We start from the raw sequence: 17,193 nt of genomic DNA, 5'->3' as shown, positions 1-17,193 counted from the left end.
GAGAGAGAGGCAGCCCGAGAAGGCCTCTCCCCAGCTTGGGTGCTGCATGGACGCTGCCCCTTGTGGGGCCTTGCTGGCTGGCTGGCTGGGTGGTCACCCCCCGGCCCCCACTGTGGGACGGAGCTGATTCAGCAGCCTCGACTCTGCGTGCGGGGACGGATGGATGGACGGACAGATGTCAGCTGTGTGTGTGTGTGTGTCTGTGTGTGTCTGGGGGGAAGTGACAGCTCCTGGGGCGCCCAGCTCCTCTCAGGAACCCCCGGGAGCTGTGGGATACAACGGAACAGGACACTTGCCCCTTCTTGCGATGGTGTGTCCACCTGAGGAGGGATTCCCCACGAGCATCCACACGCTGCTGAGGGATGCTCTCTGCTGCACTTCAGGAATGGCGGTGGCGGAGGATGTCTTATGTCCCTTGGTGTCCCCAAGGTGATGGGGCCTTGAAGATGCCCTGTGTGAGGCATGGGGTTGCCACACGTGGGAGTCACTTGCTGTACCAGGTGAGTGAGAGGGGGTCTCAGCTGCCCCGACGTGGGCTGCAGCCCCTGGGTGAGAGGGTGGCTTTCACAGAGTGGGGGGGACAGACAGGCCTGCTGGGGGTGGGGAACCACAGGCCTACTCCGGTCCCCTGATTTTGGGGTGCTCGACTGGGCACCCTCTTGTACAACATGGAGGCAGCCACTGGATGGGGGTCCGGGGACTTTAGCTGTGCCCTCAGCCTGGAGCTAGGGCCATGGGGGCAGGGCTCCCTGGCGAGTGTGGCAAGGGGAAGGCTCAGATTTGAACCCCAGTCTCTCTGCCTGAAAGCTGGATGAGTTTGCCTGAGCCCCACACCTCATTTCAGGGGTGTCTGGAGCTGGACCAGGCACCGTGATGTTCAGAAGGCAGAGGCACATCCCACCAGAGCCCTGAGTTAAAGCTGGGGGCCCAGTGTGCCAGGTGTAGGATGCAGGGGCTCCCACCTGGGTAGGGGCCGTGGGGGACCCGTGGGCAACAGGACTCTTGCCTTAGTTTCTCATCAAAACCCACGTTATCCATCCATCCATCCCGCATACCTTCGCTGAGGGCCTGTGGGCGCCACGCTTGTGGTGGTGAGGTCATGGAGCGGTTCAGGGCATAAGGGCTGCCTCTGCCCAGCGAGCGACCTGGGGCTGCCATGAAAAATGACCACACTGGGGGTTTACAACACTCTGCCAACTCCAGAGCCCAGAGCTCTGAGATCAGGGTGTTGGCTGGGCCACGCTCCCTCCCAAGGCCCTGCGTAGGGTCCTCCCTGCCTCTCCCAGCTCCTGGTGGCCCAGGTGTCCGTGGCTCGGGGCGGTGTCCCTCTCATCCCTGCTCTGTCCTCACACGGCTTCTCCACTTCTTCCTGTGACTCCACTGGGTCTCCTATAAGGGGCCCTTGCCGTCGGCTTTAGGGCCACCCCAACCCAGGATGATCTCATCCTGAGATCCCTAATTACATCAGCTTAGACCCTTTTTCCAAATAAGATCACATTCACAGATTCTAGAGGTCAGGACACAGACATGTCTTTTTGGGGGGTCACCTTTCAACCCCCCGTACAGTTGGTAGATAACTTCCTCAAGCCTCAGTCTCCTCATCTGTAAAATGGGGATTGTGTCCGTGCTACACTGATCATGTTAACGTCAACAGAACTGGTCAGCCTAAAGGCCTGAGCGTGCTCCCTGATTTGGGGAACGTGGCTCGCCCCTGGTGGTGGCTGCCGTGGGTATCGCCCCGTTTGACAGGGAAGGAAACCAAGGCGTGGAGAGGTGAAGTGGTGGTCCCCATGTCCAGGCTGGTCTACTGGGCTGGACCTCATGGAGCACACTGACTCTGGTGGGGAGGAGGTGAGGCTGCCCCCACCATGATTGGGGCTTTGTGGGCATCCCCCAGAGCAGAGGACGGGTGCTCCAGGGGGTACACCCGGCCAGCCCCATCAGGGGGAGGGGTCTCTCGCAAGGAAAAAGGCACTCAGAGCCCCCTCCCTCCGCATGCTGACTTTCCCCAGGTGCTCACTCTACCCGAGCCCCAGGGACTGCAGTCAGGCTCACCAGATGGGGTGTCAACCCGCCAGGGAAGGGTTGACTGTGGGGCAACTTGTCTGGGACGGGTTTGGACACGTGGCTGCACACACGGCTGGCGAAGGGCCTCCTGCAGTGGAGGCCGCGGCTCCCACCTCGCCGTCTGCCTTTGGTTCAGGGCATGGAAGAGGCTTCTTGCCGTCTTCTTGTTTCAGAAGCTCTCTGGTGCTTCGGTTTTATTTTCCCTCAATATTTGCAGCCCAGCAGGGAGGAGTAATGAGATTTGCACGATCAGACAGGAGCGCCATAATCTGGTATGTGCTGCCCATTCGGGGACGCATTGGCTTTAATTTCAGCAGGCAACAGGAAAACAAAAAGAGCCGAACGTGTTCTGCTAGGATCTCTCCGGAATCGGATTGCCCAAATTGCAGTGGAGAGAGGAGCTTGCTCTGAGGTTGACCTCCGAGGCTGCTTTTCTGGGAGGAAGAGGAGGTGGAGAAAATGAGTTGGCCGGGTCAGGGGCGACGTCACAGGAGGCTTGTGAGCTGGTGTTAGTGGTCTGTGCTGGGCTGTGGGAAGAGAGGGGCCGTGGATCCTGGGGTTGGGGAGGGATGCGGGAGGCGCCGTGCCAGGCAGTGGCCGAGCGCTAATCTCCCTGAGCCATGCCTGCCCAGAGCAGCCAGGCAGCGGGAGAGTGGCATTTGAACCCTCCGGTGTTCAGAAGCCTGCTCAGGGAAGATGGTTGGCTGCGCAGGGAAATCCTAGAAAAGCAATTTCCTGCTGGCTTTGCAGAAAACCTTTGGTTGGACCCTGACCTTGAAGTCTCATAACACGGGCCACGCTTTATCCCTCAGGCTCATGCAGGCCATTAGGCGGAGCGGCGGGTCTTTTGAGGACTGCTGGGAACAATTTCCACCCAGGTATTGGACGGAAATCCCAGAGTCTCTTCTCGGACAGCTGTGGTTTCTACAGCGGTCCCTGCTGCTCCCCTGTCCGTGTCCTCGAGCCCGGGACCGCGGGGCAGGTCCTGGCATACAGTAGGCGCCTATTAAGTGTCTGCTGACTGGATTGAATGGGCATGAGCTGCCTACCTGCTCTGCTCAGGCTTCCAAGCTGGTACTTTTCCAGAATTGCTTTCCTTGGTGAGTTTCTCCCCAGGCATTGAGGAGGAAGTACTTTAAGGTCAGGGCAGAGATTAATTGTCTGTAGCTGTCGCTAGCTCGGCTTTGCTCGCCATCCGCCTGCATCCTCCTGCTGGAGAGCTCAACTTCCTCACCTGTTAGAACCTGCTGCCCACGCACGGCTCAGGGACTGCAGACAAACAGACAGACTGGCAGGGCAGTTGGCGGGGAGCCCGGCACACTGGGTTTCGGGGGCTTGGTTCGTGCTGGTGCTTGCTGGGAGCCAGAGGTCCCCGAAGCCAGGCGTGTGCAGGAATCAGCCCTGACAGAAGCCAGGAGGGAAGCCCCCCGCTCCCACCCCGCCCCCCGGGGCTGGACCAGACCACCTGGGTTAGGCCCGGACCCTCCCCTGGCCACCTGTTGGAGTGGGTGGTCCTCGCGCCGTGTTTCCACCGTAAAATGGGAATACGAGACAGCTCGGGAACCGTGTTGAGAAGTGAGCCTGCAGGGCTCAGGGCGGTGCCTGGCGCGGGCCCTGCGGATGTTCGTTGCTGGACAGAGTGAAAATGCCTCCTGACGATGTCTCAGCGCATCTGAGCGTGAGAGACTTAACGTGCTGGACGCCTTCGCCACGCGGTGAAGCGAAAGACATTGCGGCCTTGTATCCTTTGTGTCGCTCCGTTCGGCAGGTGGTGGGCACGGTGCCGCCAAGCTGGACGAGGCCTGCCCTTGACCTGGGCGAGGCTGGCCTCTGGCAGACCGCCTCCATACAAAGGCAGCGCCGCCCTCCGCTCCCAGAGGGGAGCCTGGCCCTGCGTACAGGTGGCCCGCGTTCCTCCATCAGCCCGCCGGCGCCGGGGCTCCCAGTGAGCGTGCAGCCAAGGAAGTGGCCCGAGTGCAGGAAGAGCTCCTGTTCAGTCGGGCCCCCGACACTGCACAGTAAGCCCCAGCCTGGCCTGCGCTTTCCCTGCCTGGAGCAGGGGATGAGGTGCAGCGCCCCTGGGGCCAGGCTCGGCAGCGTGGGCCCTGTGCCGGTGAGGGAAGCCCCTCGGTGTTAACGTTGACCACCCGGGCTGTGGAGTTCCAGTCCCTGCTCGGACCTCCCGAGCTGCAGTGTCCTCATCTGAAGTGGGTGATAAATGACCCGCATTCCCCGAGTTGTTGGCATGGTGAGTGGGTGGACCCTAGCGGCTGTGCAGAGGGGCCCATGGGTGGTACCGACGTTTGCAAGAGAAAGTGGACGTGCCAATCCCAGATTCCACCTGCCCGCTTGTTTCCGGAAGAAACGCTTCGGGAAGTGAGGGCCTCCCCCAAGCAGTGACATTGGCTCATGGGTTCCCCGGATGCCTCTAAAGCCTTCATGGGTCACGGATGCTTGGGGGGGACAGCAAGCCATTTTGGAGCGTTGACCCTTGGGACACCCAAGCATGCTTCACAGACACTCTCTCTTTCCCTCATTCACGAGATACTGAGCCCCTCTCTTGTCCCAGGTGTTTGGGACCCAGGGGGAGAAGATGGTCTCTGTTTCTATCCCATGGAGTGTCTGGCTAGCCTGTCACCCCCAGGCCTCCTGTTTATTTATTCCCAGGGCCCCAAGTTGGAAAGATCCATTCCAGCACGCTGCATCTGTTATATAATAATGAAGCCATTTTAAAAGGATTTTGGAATGAGCACGGCATAAATAAAACAAGAAGTTAATTCCTTTTCCCGTTTTTACTGATCAAAGGCGTGTCAGCTGCCAGTCAGAGCGTCTGATCAGCGGCGCGGCCCCGGAGGTCAGTGTCACTCCAGCGGGGCGGCATGCGGTTTGTCATGGGGAAGTGCAGCTTTATGCCACTTGTTGAGACATTTGAGGAACACTCCGCTGTATCCGTGGAAATTCGAATACGGAGGACCCCCCGCTCCCCACCACCTCTCTCAGAAAGGCAGAGGTTGTAAGAGGCAATCCTATTGTGGGGGTGGCTGGGAAGCTGATACGCCCCGTCTCCCTCCAGCGCCCGCGGGGGCTTTGGTGTCCGTGGGTCTCTCTTAAGCAGGGGGCACGGGGAGGGTGCTGTTCATCTCCCCGTGCTCGTTGGTTTGGGTGTGAGCAGCCAGACTCAGACACACCATCTCCTGGAGGCCTTTGGCTGGCCTCTGTCTCTTCCCCCTGCCTCTGGGCAGCAGGGTTGAGGGGTGAGGCTGGTAGTGAGAAGCCAGCAGAGGTGTGGACGAAGGGCCCAGGTCCGCCTGGGTGTGGGCACTCCCCAGCACTCCAGCTGACTGTGGCCTGGAGGGAGGTTGGCCCTGAGTGCCGATCCCAGGGCCCCATCCCCTGGCTCCCCCGTTCCAGAGCATGACATCACAGGGAAGCTCTGGGAACAGGGACTTCGGGATGTCCTGGGGGAGATGGCCCAGGGTCAGCCGACACTTTCTAAAGCAGTCATCTTGAGGGAGGGGCCCAGCATCCTAGAACTCGGGGCAGGGTTTTCTTTCTGCATTTTACAGATGGAGAGATGGGCATGGAGAGGACAGGTGGGTGTGGACCTGGAGCACCCAGGCCAGGCCTCTGCCCTCCAGACGTGCCCACTGTGGGTCTGCAGCTGAGCCTTCCCGCCCTGCCCCAGGGGCAGCTGGGACCCCAGGACTGGGAAGGCCGGGGATGCCAGCCGGGGGTAGTTTCATGTCAGGGGCAGTTTACAGGGGCCAGGGGAAGGTCAGGGGCATCCATGAAGCCCAGCCTGGGGCTTTCCCTGTGGGGCCCCCCCTTAGCTGGGCATCACTGCAGGCCTCAGCAGGCCCCTGGCCTCCTGACCCAGCTGGTGAGGTGGCCAAGGGACTTCCCCTGGGACAGGCCCTGTAAGAGGAGGTGAGGGGCCACCCTGAGAGGTCCTCCTCCTCCTTGCCAGTTCTCCGAGCCTCACTGTGTCTGTCTGCGGAATGGGGCAGTCACGTTCCACGCCTCACAGGGCCGCTGCAGGTGTTGGGTGGGTTCGTGTGCGGGAGCGTGTCGGCATGCTGCGGGCCCCGTTACCTTCCTCTGTCAATGCTTCATTCAGACCGCACATCCCCAGAAGGAGCCTGCTAACCAAGTGGCTTTGCCTCACTGAGCCTCAGTTTCCCCTTTTGCACCTCCCTCTCAGTGCTGAAGTACATGAGCAGCCCCTGGCCCTGGGCCTATGTGGTGGATGCCGGTGGATGTGAGTTCTGGGGGCAGGGTGTCCGATTTTCCACTCCAGCTCGCCCACGAGGGGCCACAGGAGAGGGCACGGAGGTCTGAAGCCCGCCCTGCCCGGTGGCCAGGCTGTCCAGGTCTCCTCCACGACTCCATGTGGGGGAGCAGTGGCCGTGTGGGGCCAGGAAGCCTGCCCCCGAGGGTGCTCTGGGGCCTCGTGGCTCAGACGTGGGGTCTTGGCTCTCAGGGCCGGCCCTGCCTCTCACGTCCGGGATCCCGTGCTGGGGCGGGCCTTTTGAAGGCGAATGACAGATGACAGTGGGCAGCAGGCCCTGCGAGGCTGGTGGGGGGCGGCTGGGCACAGAGCCTGTGTGTTCTCACTAATTTGATTTCACCCTGATGAGTGGGTGGGACAGGGGGTCAGGAGTCCAATGCACGGGCGGCCTATCTCTTGGCGCAGTGACTAGGACCCTCCCCGTGGGCTGGGGCTGGGGGAGCAGCGGGTGGGTGGTGCCCTGAACAAACACGGTGGGGGCCTACTCCACTCTGGGCCGCTTGTCGCTTGTCAGGGGGCCAGTTTTCCGGGGACAGACCCTTATTGTGTCCACTTAGCTGGACTTCTGGGCCTGAGCGTTCGTCTCTAGATGCTGGTGAAGCTGTGGCTGTCCCTCATGGAGGGCCTGGTGGGCCGAGCAAAGAGAAGAAGGCCACTCGCCCCTACGGCCACAGGGACACAGCCCGCGGCCTGGCCTTCTCTGGCCACAGGACAAGGATGGGCAGCTTCTGGCCTGGCACTGGCCACTGTCTGGACCCTCCCTCACCTGCCGTCACTCAGCCTGTGGCTGGGATGGGCCCACGGCATCCTCTCCTCATCTTGCCCTCGGGAGTCTCTTTCCCAGTCTGAAGCCGTCCCTGCTGTGAGCGAGGGACTGTGGGCCTCTGACTGGCCGGGTCTGGGCCCCTGCCCTCCTGAGCCCAGGGGTGGTGAGGGGGGAGAGGCCGGCGGTCAGGCGAGTGGACGCGAGCAGCAGAAACAGCAGGCCCGCTGCCCCCGCTGAGTGGAAAGAGGAAGGGGCAGGAGTCCGGACACAGGGCCGGCCCTTCCTTGCTCTGCCCCTCTCTGTGTCCGGCCACTCCCCTAATTGTACAGCGGTGCGGTGGGTGGAGTGCCCGTGAATCTCATCACTCAGAGCAGGCCACCTGTGAGAGGGCAAGGGACACGGGTGCTAAGTGCAGCAGACGGTAGGAGCGGCCCGGGCCGCGTGACACCTGTCCTCTCAAAGGACCTTCACTGTTGCGCGGGTTCCAGTCTCGGCTCCACCCCCTTCTGCTGGGGAGCCTCAGTTTCCTCTCCTGAGAAATGGGCTGAATGATTGGAGGGTGGGGGGTAAAGGCATCCAGAGCCGGCCGGGCACTCGGGACGCTCTCCCCAAAGGATGCCGCCTGCTCTTGCCGTGGGGCCCAGTTCTGCCCTGTCCCTCTGCCCGGGGTCTGAACCTGTCTGTGTGCCGCAGTTTTCCCGGGGCCAGCCTTTCGTGGCCGCGAGCTGTGTGGGGCTTGGTCCTGGGAGGTTGGGGCCCCCGCGGCTGCCGTGGGGAGGGGCCAGGCAGGCAGACGCTGTGCCCGCAGGGCAAGGGGCGCCCGCCCGTCCTGAGCCCCAAAAGGAAGCCTGGCCTCGCCGGCTGCAATTACGGTTAGGAGCCGTGTAATTAACTCTAAAAATGGGAGGCTGAGGAGGACATAACGTGGATGCTCAGTGGAAATTGGCGCCAGGCGATGCTCAGACAGCCGTGGAGCTGGGCTGAGGCTGCAGGGTGGGCGGGACGGTCTGACACCAGCAGGGACCCGGGGGGTGCAGGCTGGGGCGGCCTGTTGCTGGCCCACAGACTGGGGGGCTTAAAGCAGAGGAAGCGTATCCTCACGGTTCTGGAGGCTGAATGCTCGGTCGAGGGGTGTGCCGGGCTCTCTCTCGGGGCCCCTCCCCTCTTCCGGTGGTTTGCCGGCCGGCCGTCGCTGGCCTTCTTCGGTGCACGGGAGCGCCCCTGGATCTCTGCCCCCACCAGCACATGGCCTTCCTGTTGGGTCTCTTTTTCCGTTGCTCTTTTTTTAGTTAACTTTTTGTTTTACTGGAGTAAAATCAGGATACACGACATTTATTTTTTTGTGGGGGGAGGAGCAGAGGGAGAGAGAGAATCTCAAGCAGACTCCCCACTGAACATGGAACCTGACATGGGGCTTGATCCCCCAACCCTGAAATCATGACCTTGAGCCAATGCCAGGAGTCGGCCGCTTAACCCACTGTACCACCCAGGGGCCCCCTAAATTTACCAGCACTAAGCATTTTTAATACATGTACAATTTGGTAGCATTAGGTGCCTTCACGGTGTTAGGTCACAATCACGTGTGTCACTTCTAGAACTTGTTCATCGTCCCAAACTGCAGCCGTCCCCAGGAGACACAGACTCCCCAGCCTCCCCTGCCGGCGCCACTGTTCTGCCCGTCTCTGGGAGTTCGGCCTCGTGTAAGTGGGCTCCTACCGTGTCTGTCCTTTTGTGTCCATATGATCCAGAAGCTTCAGGTCACAGAGGACAAAACTGAGGAGCATTTGAGGCCCAAACCGGCAGCCGTAGCTGTTCAATTTAAGTTAATTAGAATAAAATTGACAATGTAGTGTTTCGGTTGGACTAGCCTCATCTCCAGCGCTCAGTGAGCACGTGGGTCTTGTGACTACCCAGCTGGACAGCAGGTGCACAGAATGCAGCCATCCTTCTGGAAAGTTCTGTGGGGGCATTCGGTGGTAGGCTTATGGAGATGAAAGAGAAATGACAAGAAACATCATTGGACCTGGGGCCAGAATGTTCTTTGCTGTCAGGACATCATGGTTGTCCTCTGTTGGGGAAACGTGAGGAAGTACCATCTGTAGACGAGGACGTGTGGGATCCACGTTGATTTGCTGACGTGGGTGCTCTGATTGTGGAAGAGGGAGTCTTTGTTCTTGGGTGCCCTCAGATGTTTGGGGGGGCAGGGGGGTCGCATCTGCGGTTTGCTCTTGCTTGGTTCAGAAAACACCGTACGCACACGAAGCCAGTGAGTCTGTCGGCCGTGACCGGGGACCAGCCGTGGCCGGGGCGGGAGGAGCGGCCCAGCCCAGCTCCGGGGCCGGGGGTGGGCACGGCCTGCGGGGGGCACACGGGCAAGTGAGATGCCGCTCGGTTTATGCTGGGCCAGCCGTAGCTTGTGATTGCAGACTGCCCTTCGTCTCTGTCCCTGTGTTTGCGTTTCCGGTGGGTGGCACACACTCTACTTGTCTTGCTGCCCTGGGCCCTTAGGGAGTGGCTGTTGATGAGGACGAGCGCTCTGAAGCTCCAGGACCCCGCACCATGCATGCCGCTGTCCTTGCCTCGGGGACGCCCTTGCCAACTGGACCGGTGGGCCGTCGCTACCACACCCAAGCGCTCACGGTTCCCTCAGGGTACACAACCCAGCGAGACATCGGTTGGAAAGCCGGCCTCGGGAGCCGAAGCCACTGTCCCTGGTCCTGCAAATGGGAATCAGTGGACAGGATTTGAACCTGGGGCTGAGCCACTCCAAATCCTGCTCTCCAGGCCACCTGGTCTGCTGCCCCCATGCCTTCTTTACCAGCTCCTTCTCCACGGGGACTGCAGCCGGCGATCCCGTTCAGCTCCCAACCCCAAACCTCCCGCCCCAGTTGCTTCGCCAAGCGCAGTGCGGGTGGGAGCTCATGATGTGGGGTTGCTGGGTGGAGGAGACGCCCCGGATGTGGATCTGGGGACTCTGGCCCTGGTGCGTCCCCTAGGCTCCCGCCATGACTGGTGTGTGCCGTTCCCGGCGTCCTCCATGGACAGGACAGCTTCCACGGGGGCAGGTCTGTGCTGGGGAAGGCAGTGAGTGTGTGCATGCAAGTGTGCGTGCGTGCGTGTGTTCGTGCTGTTTTTTGCTGACTCAAGACCAGCATATTTCCAGTCACGATCATCTGCGGGGGATCCTCTGGGTGGGGGTGCGGGACAAAGGGTCATGAGTGGCCAAGGTGAGCCGGGGGTACTGGTGGCGTCCGGACCAGCGGGCCGGCGGGGCTGAGGCTTCCCAGGGCCCGAGTGCGCGTCTCTGCCGGCCGCCGGAAGCCAGAGTTTGCTGCGGTGACGGCCGCTCTTACAGACCCTACAGGCTCAGCGTTCTTCTCTTCTCTTCTCTAGTTCCTGTGCTTGAAGAACATCCGCACCTTCCTTAAAGTCTGCCACGATAAATTTGGACTGAGAAACAGCGAGCTGTTTGACCCCTTTGACCTCTTCGACGTCCGAGACTTTGGGAAGGTGAGTGGTCTTCTCCAGTGTCCGGGCGCAGTGGCCGAGTGCCAGCTCAGTGCGGGGTGGGGGTGGGGGGCCGGACGGGACAGGCCTGGTCCCTCCAACACGGCGCCACGAGGGCCTTTCCACCCCTGTGTCCCGCACGGGCAGGCTGGGATGGGGACCATTATGTCTTCTGATGGATGGAGGCTGAGGGCTCGAAGGAAGAGCTGGTTCTGTGCTGTGCGCAACCTGGGGGGTCCCCAGTCTCCGTGCACTCTCCAAGGACGGCACCACGCGCCCCCCCCCCCCCCCCCCCCCCCAGGGCTTTTGCACAGGCTCAGCCAGACAGCCGCTTCCCGGACTGCCCGAGGAGCCCATTTCCACCTGCTGATGGGAAACATCAGAAGATATTTATTGCTTAATTTATCGGAGAAGCATCATCGGGGACTGGGTGTTTGAGGAAATGTGCTGTGAATACATGATTTATGAAATGCAGGGGGACTTCTGTATTTGCTGTTGTGAGTGCGGAGAAGTCCGTTCCAGTGCTAGGCCTGCCGTCGGTAGCCAGGACTTCCCCATGAGCCACCTGGCCTGATGGGACTCTCCCCGGGTTCTGGAATTCGCTAGAAGGGAGATTCAGGGACCCCCTCAAGAGCCCATCCCTGTGTGATTGCCACTTCTTATCAGTTTCCATTTCCCCCGGAAAGGCTCACTCACGTCCCTGCTGCTGTGATGCCCCTTCCTGGGGCCCCAGGCCGCCCTGCTTCCCTGTGCCCCGGGCACGTGTGCTGGGGTGGGAGCGCCGAGGGTGGGATGGGGTCATGCTGGTGTCCTTTGCCGTCAGTGGGCTTCTCAGTTCCCCGGGGTTGCTTTCAGAGGGTTGGAACTCCTCTCCTGTTCTTTTTTTTTTCTTTTTTTAAAGATTTTATTTATTTATTAGAGAGAGAATGAGAGACAGAGAGCATGAGAGGGAGGAGGGTCAGTGGGAGAAGCAGACTCCCCACTGAGCAGGGAGCCCGATGCGGGACTCGATTCTGGGACCCCAGGATCATGACCTGAGCCGAAGGCAGTCGCTTAACCAACTGAGCCACCCAGGCGCCCACTCCTCTCCTGTTCTTGTTCTTCCTTGTGCGTGGCAGTGCCCTGGGCAGGGAATGCACGCACACACACGTACATATATACTCACGCACAGAACTGCTATTTACAATAACCGTCTAGAGAAAAAGACAGGATACACCCTGGCCAAATCCATTTCTTGGCTGGCGGTTAAAATGCAGATGATCCAGTCTATAATTCCATTTTAGTTTTGATTTGCTACCGCTGAACGCAATGATGTAAGTAAGACGTACATAAATTCAGATCAAACTGTCATCGTACGACCCACCAGCCGTGTGGCCACGCGGTTTGCAAGGGGGTGCCCCTCGTCAGAGGTTCCAGGGAGGCGGCTTGGCTCCAGGGTGATGTCCCAGCTGCAAGCAGAGGGGCTGTGTGGAGACTGCTGCTGGAGCTGGCCTCCGGTCTGCCCACATCGAATTGGTGATGCTTTGCCACGCCATGGCCTCTGCTGTGGAAGGCAGGAGTGGGCAGTGGATTTGGACCAGGAGTCGCGGTGGGGCGACGCCTCGGACCCGGGTGCCGAGCTGCATACGGGGACCTCAGTTCATGCCTTGCACTGAGGACCCTCGGCTCCGGGAAGGGCAGGGCTCGGGGAGAGCTCCCCCCATCCCGCCTCTGCTCTCCATGTTGTGACCCTTGAGTCAGACTCCTCGAAAAACTGGCCCTGCTAATTGGCTGGATGACTTGGCAGGTGACCCGGTGCCTCTGACCTCTGTTTGCCTAGCTTTGGGAGGTGGCGAGGCGTCCAGCCCCTCAGTAGGTTGTCCTGAAATGCCGAGCATTTGTTGCTGTCCCCCCGCCCCAGGATTGGCCGAAATGGAACTAGACCCTCGTAGATCTGTGGCCTCTGATTTTTTTCTCTCTATTATTTTACTCGTAAGTCTGCACCTTTGGAAGACAGAACCAGAGAGCTAAGCACATGGACTGCGGACCCTTGCAGGCTGGGTTCGAGTCCAGCGAGCAGCCATGCCCAAGTGACTGGCTCAGTTTCTCCAAATCCTACTTGTAAAATGGTGGTAAGAACACCACCCTCTGAGGTCCGCTGAGCAGGAAGTAGAATTGTGTTCCTGGAGTGCTTAGTCCCTGGCACATGTCCCAGGAAGCTCACCCTTGTTCTTCGCCTCCCTTCTTCTCTGTCCTTTGGCCTCATGTTGACTGCATGGAAGCCACGTGGGGCTCCAGCAGAGCCTGGCCTGCCCCCCCTCCTGCCGCGTCCTCCCCGTCCATCTGGCTGAGTGTCCTTCTCGTTGAGCTCCTCCTGCCCCGCACGTGATTCTTACCGAGGTAAACCTGTGGTTAGCGTTTCCAAGCTGGGGGCCAGCAGAGGTTTGGGGTGCTGGGACGTGCTCTCCCCAGAGGGGCCACTGTTCCAATCTGTTTGCTTGGCTAATCCCTCCTGATGTCCAGGGACGGGATACCCTGGAAAAACCAACACAAGCAAAGCCCCAGCGCCCATGGCCTGCTTTGCTTGGTACCCAGACGGACAGGACTCTCCCACCCCTGGAGGGTGGTGCTGGGCAGGGTGCAGCAGTGGACAGGAGAGCTTGCTGATGGCAGGCTACTGAGAAGGAGTGCGTCTGGTCTTTATTCAGGTGTTACCTCCTGAGATGGGCCTGGTGAGGAGGTCCCTGTGCGTAGCTCCATCTGGCCACAGAGACAGAGCGTAGGTTCTGTGCCTCACTTCAGGGATGTTTACGGAGGTTTCCCCGTGGGCCCGAATTCACCTTCTGGCCTCCAGGAGCTCAGTCAGCACGGCCTGGCAGTTCCAGATGGGCCTGGTGGCCCTCACTGACGTCAGACCATGAAGATGTGACCTCTCGCTCTGCCCTCCCGCTGACCCTCGCTGCTGCCCTGGAGCGCTGAGTTCCAGTCTGCAGGAAGGCAGTGCCTGTCCCAGTACTGAGCACAGCGCTCTGTAGGGTCAGAACTGACCCTTTGTCTCCTGCGTGGGTGAGGCCAGGGGGGCAAAAGGAGTGATGTCTAGAGCCAAGTCTGGTTGCTGCTGACCGGAACCTGCCTGGAGCCTGTGTGGAGGGATTTGCTGACACTTAATCCGGGGGAAGGGTTTGGGACTGGTTGGCGGGAGGCTGCCCGGCCTGGGTGTGCGGGGCCGGGGCCCGGAGGGGCAGGTTTCCGTCTTTCTTCTTGATGGTTGTCTTCTACATACAGTCACGGCATTCTGGAGTATAAAGGATCCTAATGGAATAGCTGGTTAGTTAGTCTTAGGCTGCTTTAGAAATTTCCAATTTTTTTGGGGGGGGGGTGTTATTTAAGAAGGTTTGATTGCGTTCAGATCCAGTCCCTGTCCTGGTTTCTTTGTTCTTTTTCTAAGCAGCTGCTTTTCAGCTTCCTGTCTCCCGTGTCTCAGGAGTCACTCCTTGGGGAGAAAAGGCACTGGTGCATTCATTCATTCCTCCGTCCACCCACCCACCCATTCACACACCCATGCACACATCTACCTACCCAGCCACCCACCCATCTACCTGCCCACCTGCCCAGCCACGCATCCATCTACCCACCTACCCAGCCACCCACCCAGCCACCCACCCCATCTGCCTATCCACCCACTCAGTCATGCATCCATCTTCCCACCCACCCAACCAGCCACCCATTCATCTACCCACTCACCCATCTACCTATCTACCCACTCAGCCACACAACCATCTATCCACCCGCCCAGCCATGCATCCATCTACCCACCTAGCTACCCAGCCACCCACCCATCTACCTATCTACCCACTCAGCCATGCATCCATCTATCCACCCGCCCAGCCACGCATCCATCCACCCACCCGCCCAGCCACGCATCCAGCCACCCACCCGCCCAGCGACGCATCCAGCCACCCACCCGCCCAGCCACGCATCCATCCAGCCACCCACCCGCCCAGCCACGCATCCATCCAGCCACCCACCCGCCCAGCCACGCATCCATCCACCCACCCGCCCAGCCACGCATCCATCCACCCACCCGCCCAGCCACGCATCCATCTACCCACCCACCTACCCACCCACCTACCCAGCCACCCACCCATCTACCTATCCACCCACCCAGCCACACATCCATCTACCCACCTACCTAGCCACCCACCCAGCCACCCACCCCATCTGCCTATCCACCCACTCAGTCATGCATCCATCTTCCCACCCACCCACCCAGCCACCCATTCATCTACCCACTCACCCATCTACCTATCTACCCACTCAACCACACAACCATCCATCCACCCGCCCAGCCATGCATCCATCTACCCACCCAGCTACCCAGCCACCCACCCATCTACCTGTCTACCCACTCAGCCATGCATCCATCTACCCACCCACCCACCCAGCCACCCATTCATCTACCCACTCACCCATCTACCTATCTACCCACTCAGCCATGCATCCATCTACCCACCCACCCACCCAGCCACCCATTCATCTACCCACTCACCCATCTACCTATCTACCCACTCAGCCATGCATCCATCTACCCACCCACCCACCCAGCCACCCATTCATCTACCCACTCACCCATCTACCTATCTACCCACTCAGCCATGCATCCATCTACCCACCCACCCACCCAGCCACCCATTCATCTACCCACTCACCCATCTACCTATCTACCCACTCAGCCATGCATCCATCTACCCACCCACCCACCCACCCAGCCACCCATTCATCTACCCACCCACCCATCTACCTATCCACCCGCCCAGCCACGCATCCATCCACCCACCCGCCCAGCCACGCATCCATCTACCCACCCGGCTACCCAGCCACCCACCCCATCTGCCTATCCACCCACCCAGCCACACATCCATCTACCCACCCGCCCAGCCACCCATTCATCTACCCACCCACCCATCTACCTACCCACCCGCCCAGCCACGCATCCATCTACCCACCTACCCAGCCACCCACCCAGCCACCCACCCATCTGCCTACCCACCCGCCCAGCCACGCATCCAGCCACCCACCCGCCCAGCCACGCATCCAGCCACCCACCCGCCCAGCCACGCATCCAGCCACCCACCCGCCCAGCCACCCACCCAGCCACCCACCCGCCCAGCCGTTAAGCACTTAATGTACCATGTGTTTTTGAAGCAGTCACTAGGCTAGAGATAAAAGGGAGGGAAAGTCTTGCATGGCTTTTGCCCTCCAAGGGGAGGCCCAGATTAGCTCCTGTGCCATCAGTTATAGAAGAAGGGAGAGAGTGGGAACCCTAGAACTTTCCCAGAAGCTGCCCGGCTCGGAGCCACCTCTCAGCCGTGACACTGGAGGTATTCCTCTGTGAGCTCGTTGTGCGGAGGATCTGGCGCACTGAACGCAAGGCTTGTGTGCCTAAGGGAAAGGCTAAGGCCCCCTCCTCGGGGATACCGCTGTGGAGAGCTGGGCTCATTGCCTCATTCTTCCTGTGTGCAGACCGGCCCGCCCCCCGGCCCTTGGGCATCTCCTTGGGCCTGTCTGCTGGGGGAGAGTGGGCCGGGCAGGGCAGGTGCAGAGGGAGCTGGTGTTTGGGGGCCCATGAAGCTTCAGAAGGTGTTTACTTAACCGGGTTCTCCGCTCCCTGGCAAGACCCTGGGCAGAGGCCTTGGGGCAGTGGGCAGGTGGACCCCTGGAGACCCTCGAGGGCCGCGGGAGCCCTGGGTGCTGCCAGCCACTGAAGGAGCGAGCCCCGCTCACCAGAGGAAGCCGGCCAGGTGCTTTCTTTCCAGAGCCTTCTCTCGTGTGGGTCCTGTTGGAGCAAGGTGTGGAGGTGGCCGGCCGGAGAGAGAGGGGCTTAGCAAAGCAGACTTTGCAAAGACTTGGGCCCCTTGAGCTTTCCTTTCTGCAGGGATGAGATGAAGACAGTGTGGGCCCTCACGGGGCACATGAGGTCTCAGCAAGGACATGAAGCCTGGGTCCCGGTTGGGTTTACTAGTGGTTTCTTCCTCTTCCTGCACTTCCTCCCCCGCCACCCCCCAGCAGGCTCCATCCAGCAGGAGCTGGAGGATGTGGAAAATTGGTTCCGGAAGTCGTTCCTTCTTTGGTGGCTCCCCTGGTATTTCTCACATTAAAGGGATTGAGTTTGGGTGGGGCGCGTGTGGGGCATGTGAGCCCGCAGGGCTTGCTGGTGGGAAATCCCGCCGGTACGTGGACCCTTCCTCTTTTCCCTTCGTGCCCTCTGTCAGACGCACAGGGCCCAGAGTGGGAGGGGGCGTGGGAAGGCCGCACGGGGGGCCCGCTTCGGCTGGATCTTCCAGGGAACGCCATTGCCCCGGCTTGCAAGCTGATTGGGAATTTTGGAGAGAAGATCCTGGTGAGACCGCAGAGTTTCTGTGGCTTTCTTCTGGTATTTTGGTCCCTGGAGAGCGCAGAGAATAATCATGACCAAGGGACAGCTCCACCTCCCCTGATTGTGCGCTGGCCCTGTGGGTTGGCTCACATGATCTTCCCGTGCACCGTGACGTTGGGTGTCCTCACGCCACCTCACAGAACAGGAGGC

The 17,193-nt window shown here is 60.4% G+C and overlaps 1 protein-coding gene across 5 annotated transcripts in view; it reads left to right on the top strand.

Annotated features, from left to right (window-relative positions):
* VAV2 (vav guanine nucleotide exchange factor 2) overlaps positions 1-17,193 on the top strand; it is a 171,723-nt gene that overhangs the window by 22,925 nt on the left and 131,605 nt on the right. For 4 of the 5 annotated variants that reach the window (XR_010407732.1, XM_064579525.1, XM_064579527.1 and 1 more), the window contains exon 2: positions 10,515-10,631. Coding sequence is in view for 4 of the 5 variants with exons in the window: in XM_064579525.1 (XP_064435595.1) it covers positions 10,515-10,631 (117 nt within the window). In the remaining variant the exon portion in view is untranslated. Of the gene's footprint in view, positions 1-386; positions 501-10,514; positions 10,632-17,193 lie in introns of those variants that run through there. The other variant, XM_064579526.1, reaches the window with a different exon arrangement.

This window comes from Mirounga angustirostris, unplaced genomic scaffold, assembly GCF_029215605.1.
Source record: "Mirounga angustirostris isolate CCGP_5_RB_7025 unplaced genomic scaffold, mMirAng1.0.hap1 SCAF_15, whole genome shotgun sequence".
In the NCBI taxonomy this organism is placed as follows: domain Eukaryota; kingdom Metazoa; phylum Chordata; class Mammalia; order Carnivora; family Phocidae; genus Mirounga; species Mirounga angustirostris.
This window is presented reverse-complemented; position numbering and strand designations above follow the sequence as displayed.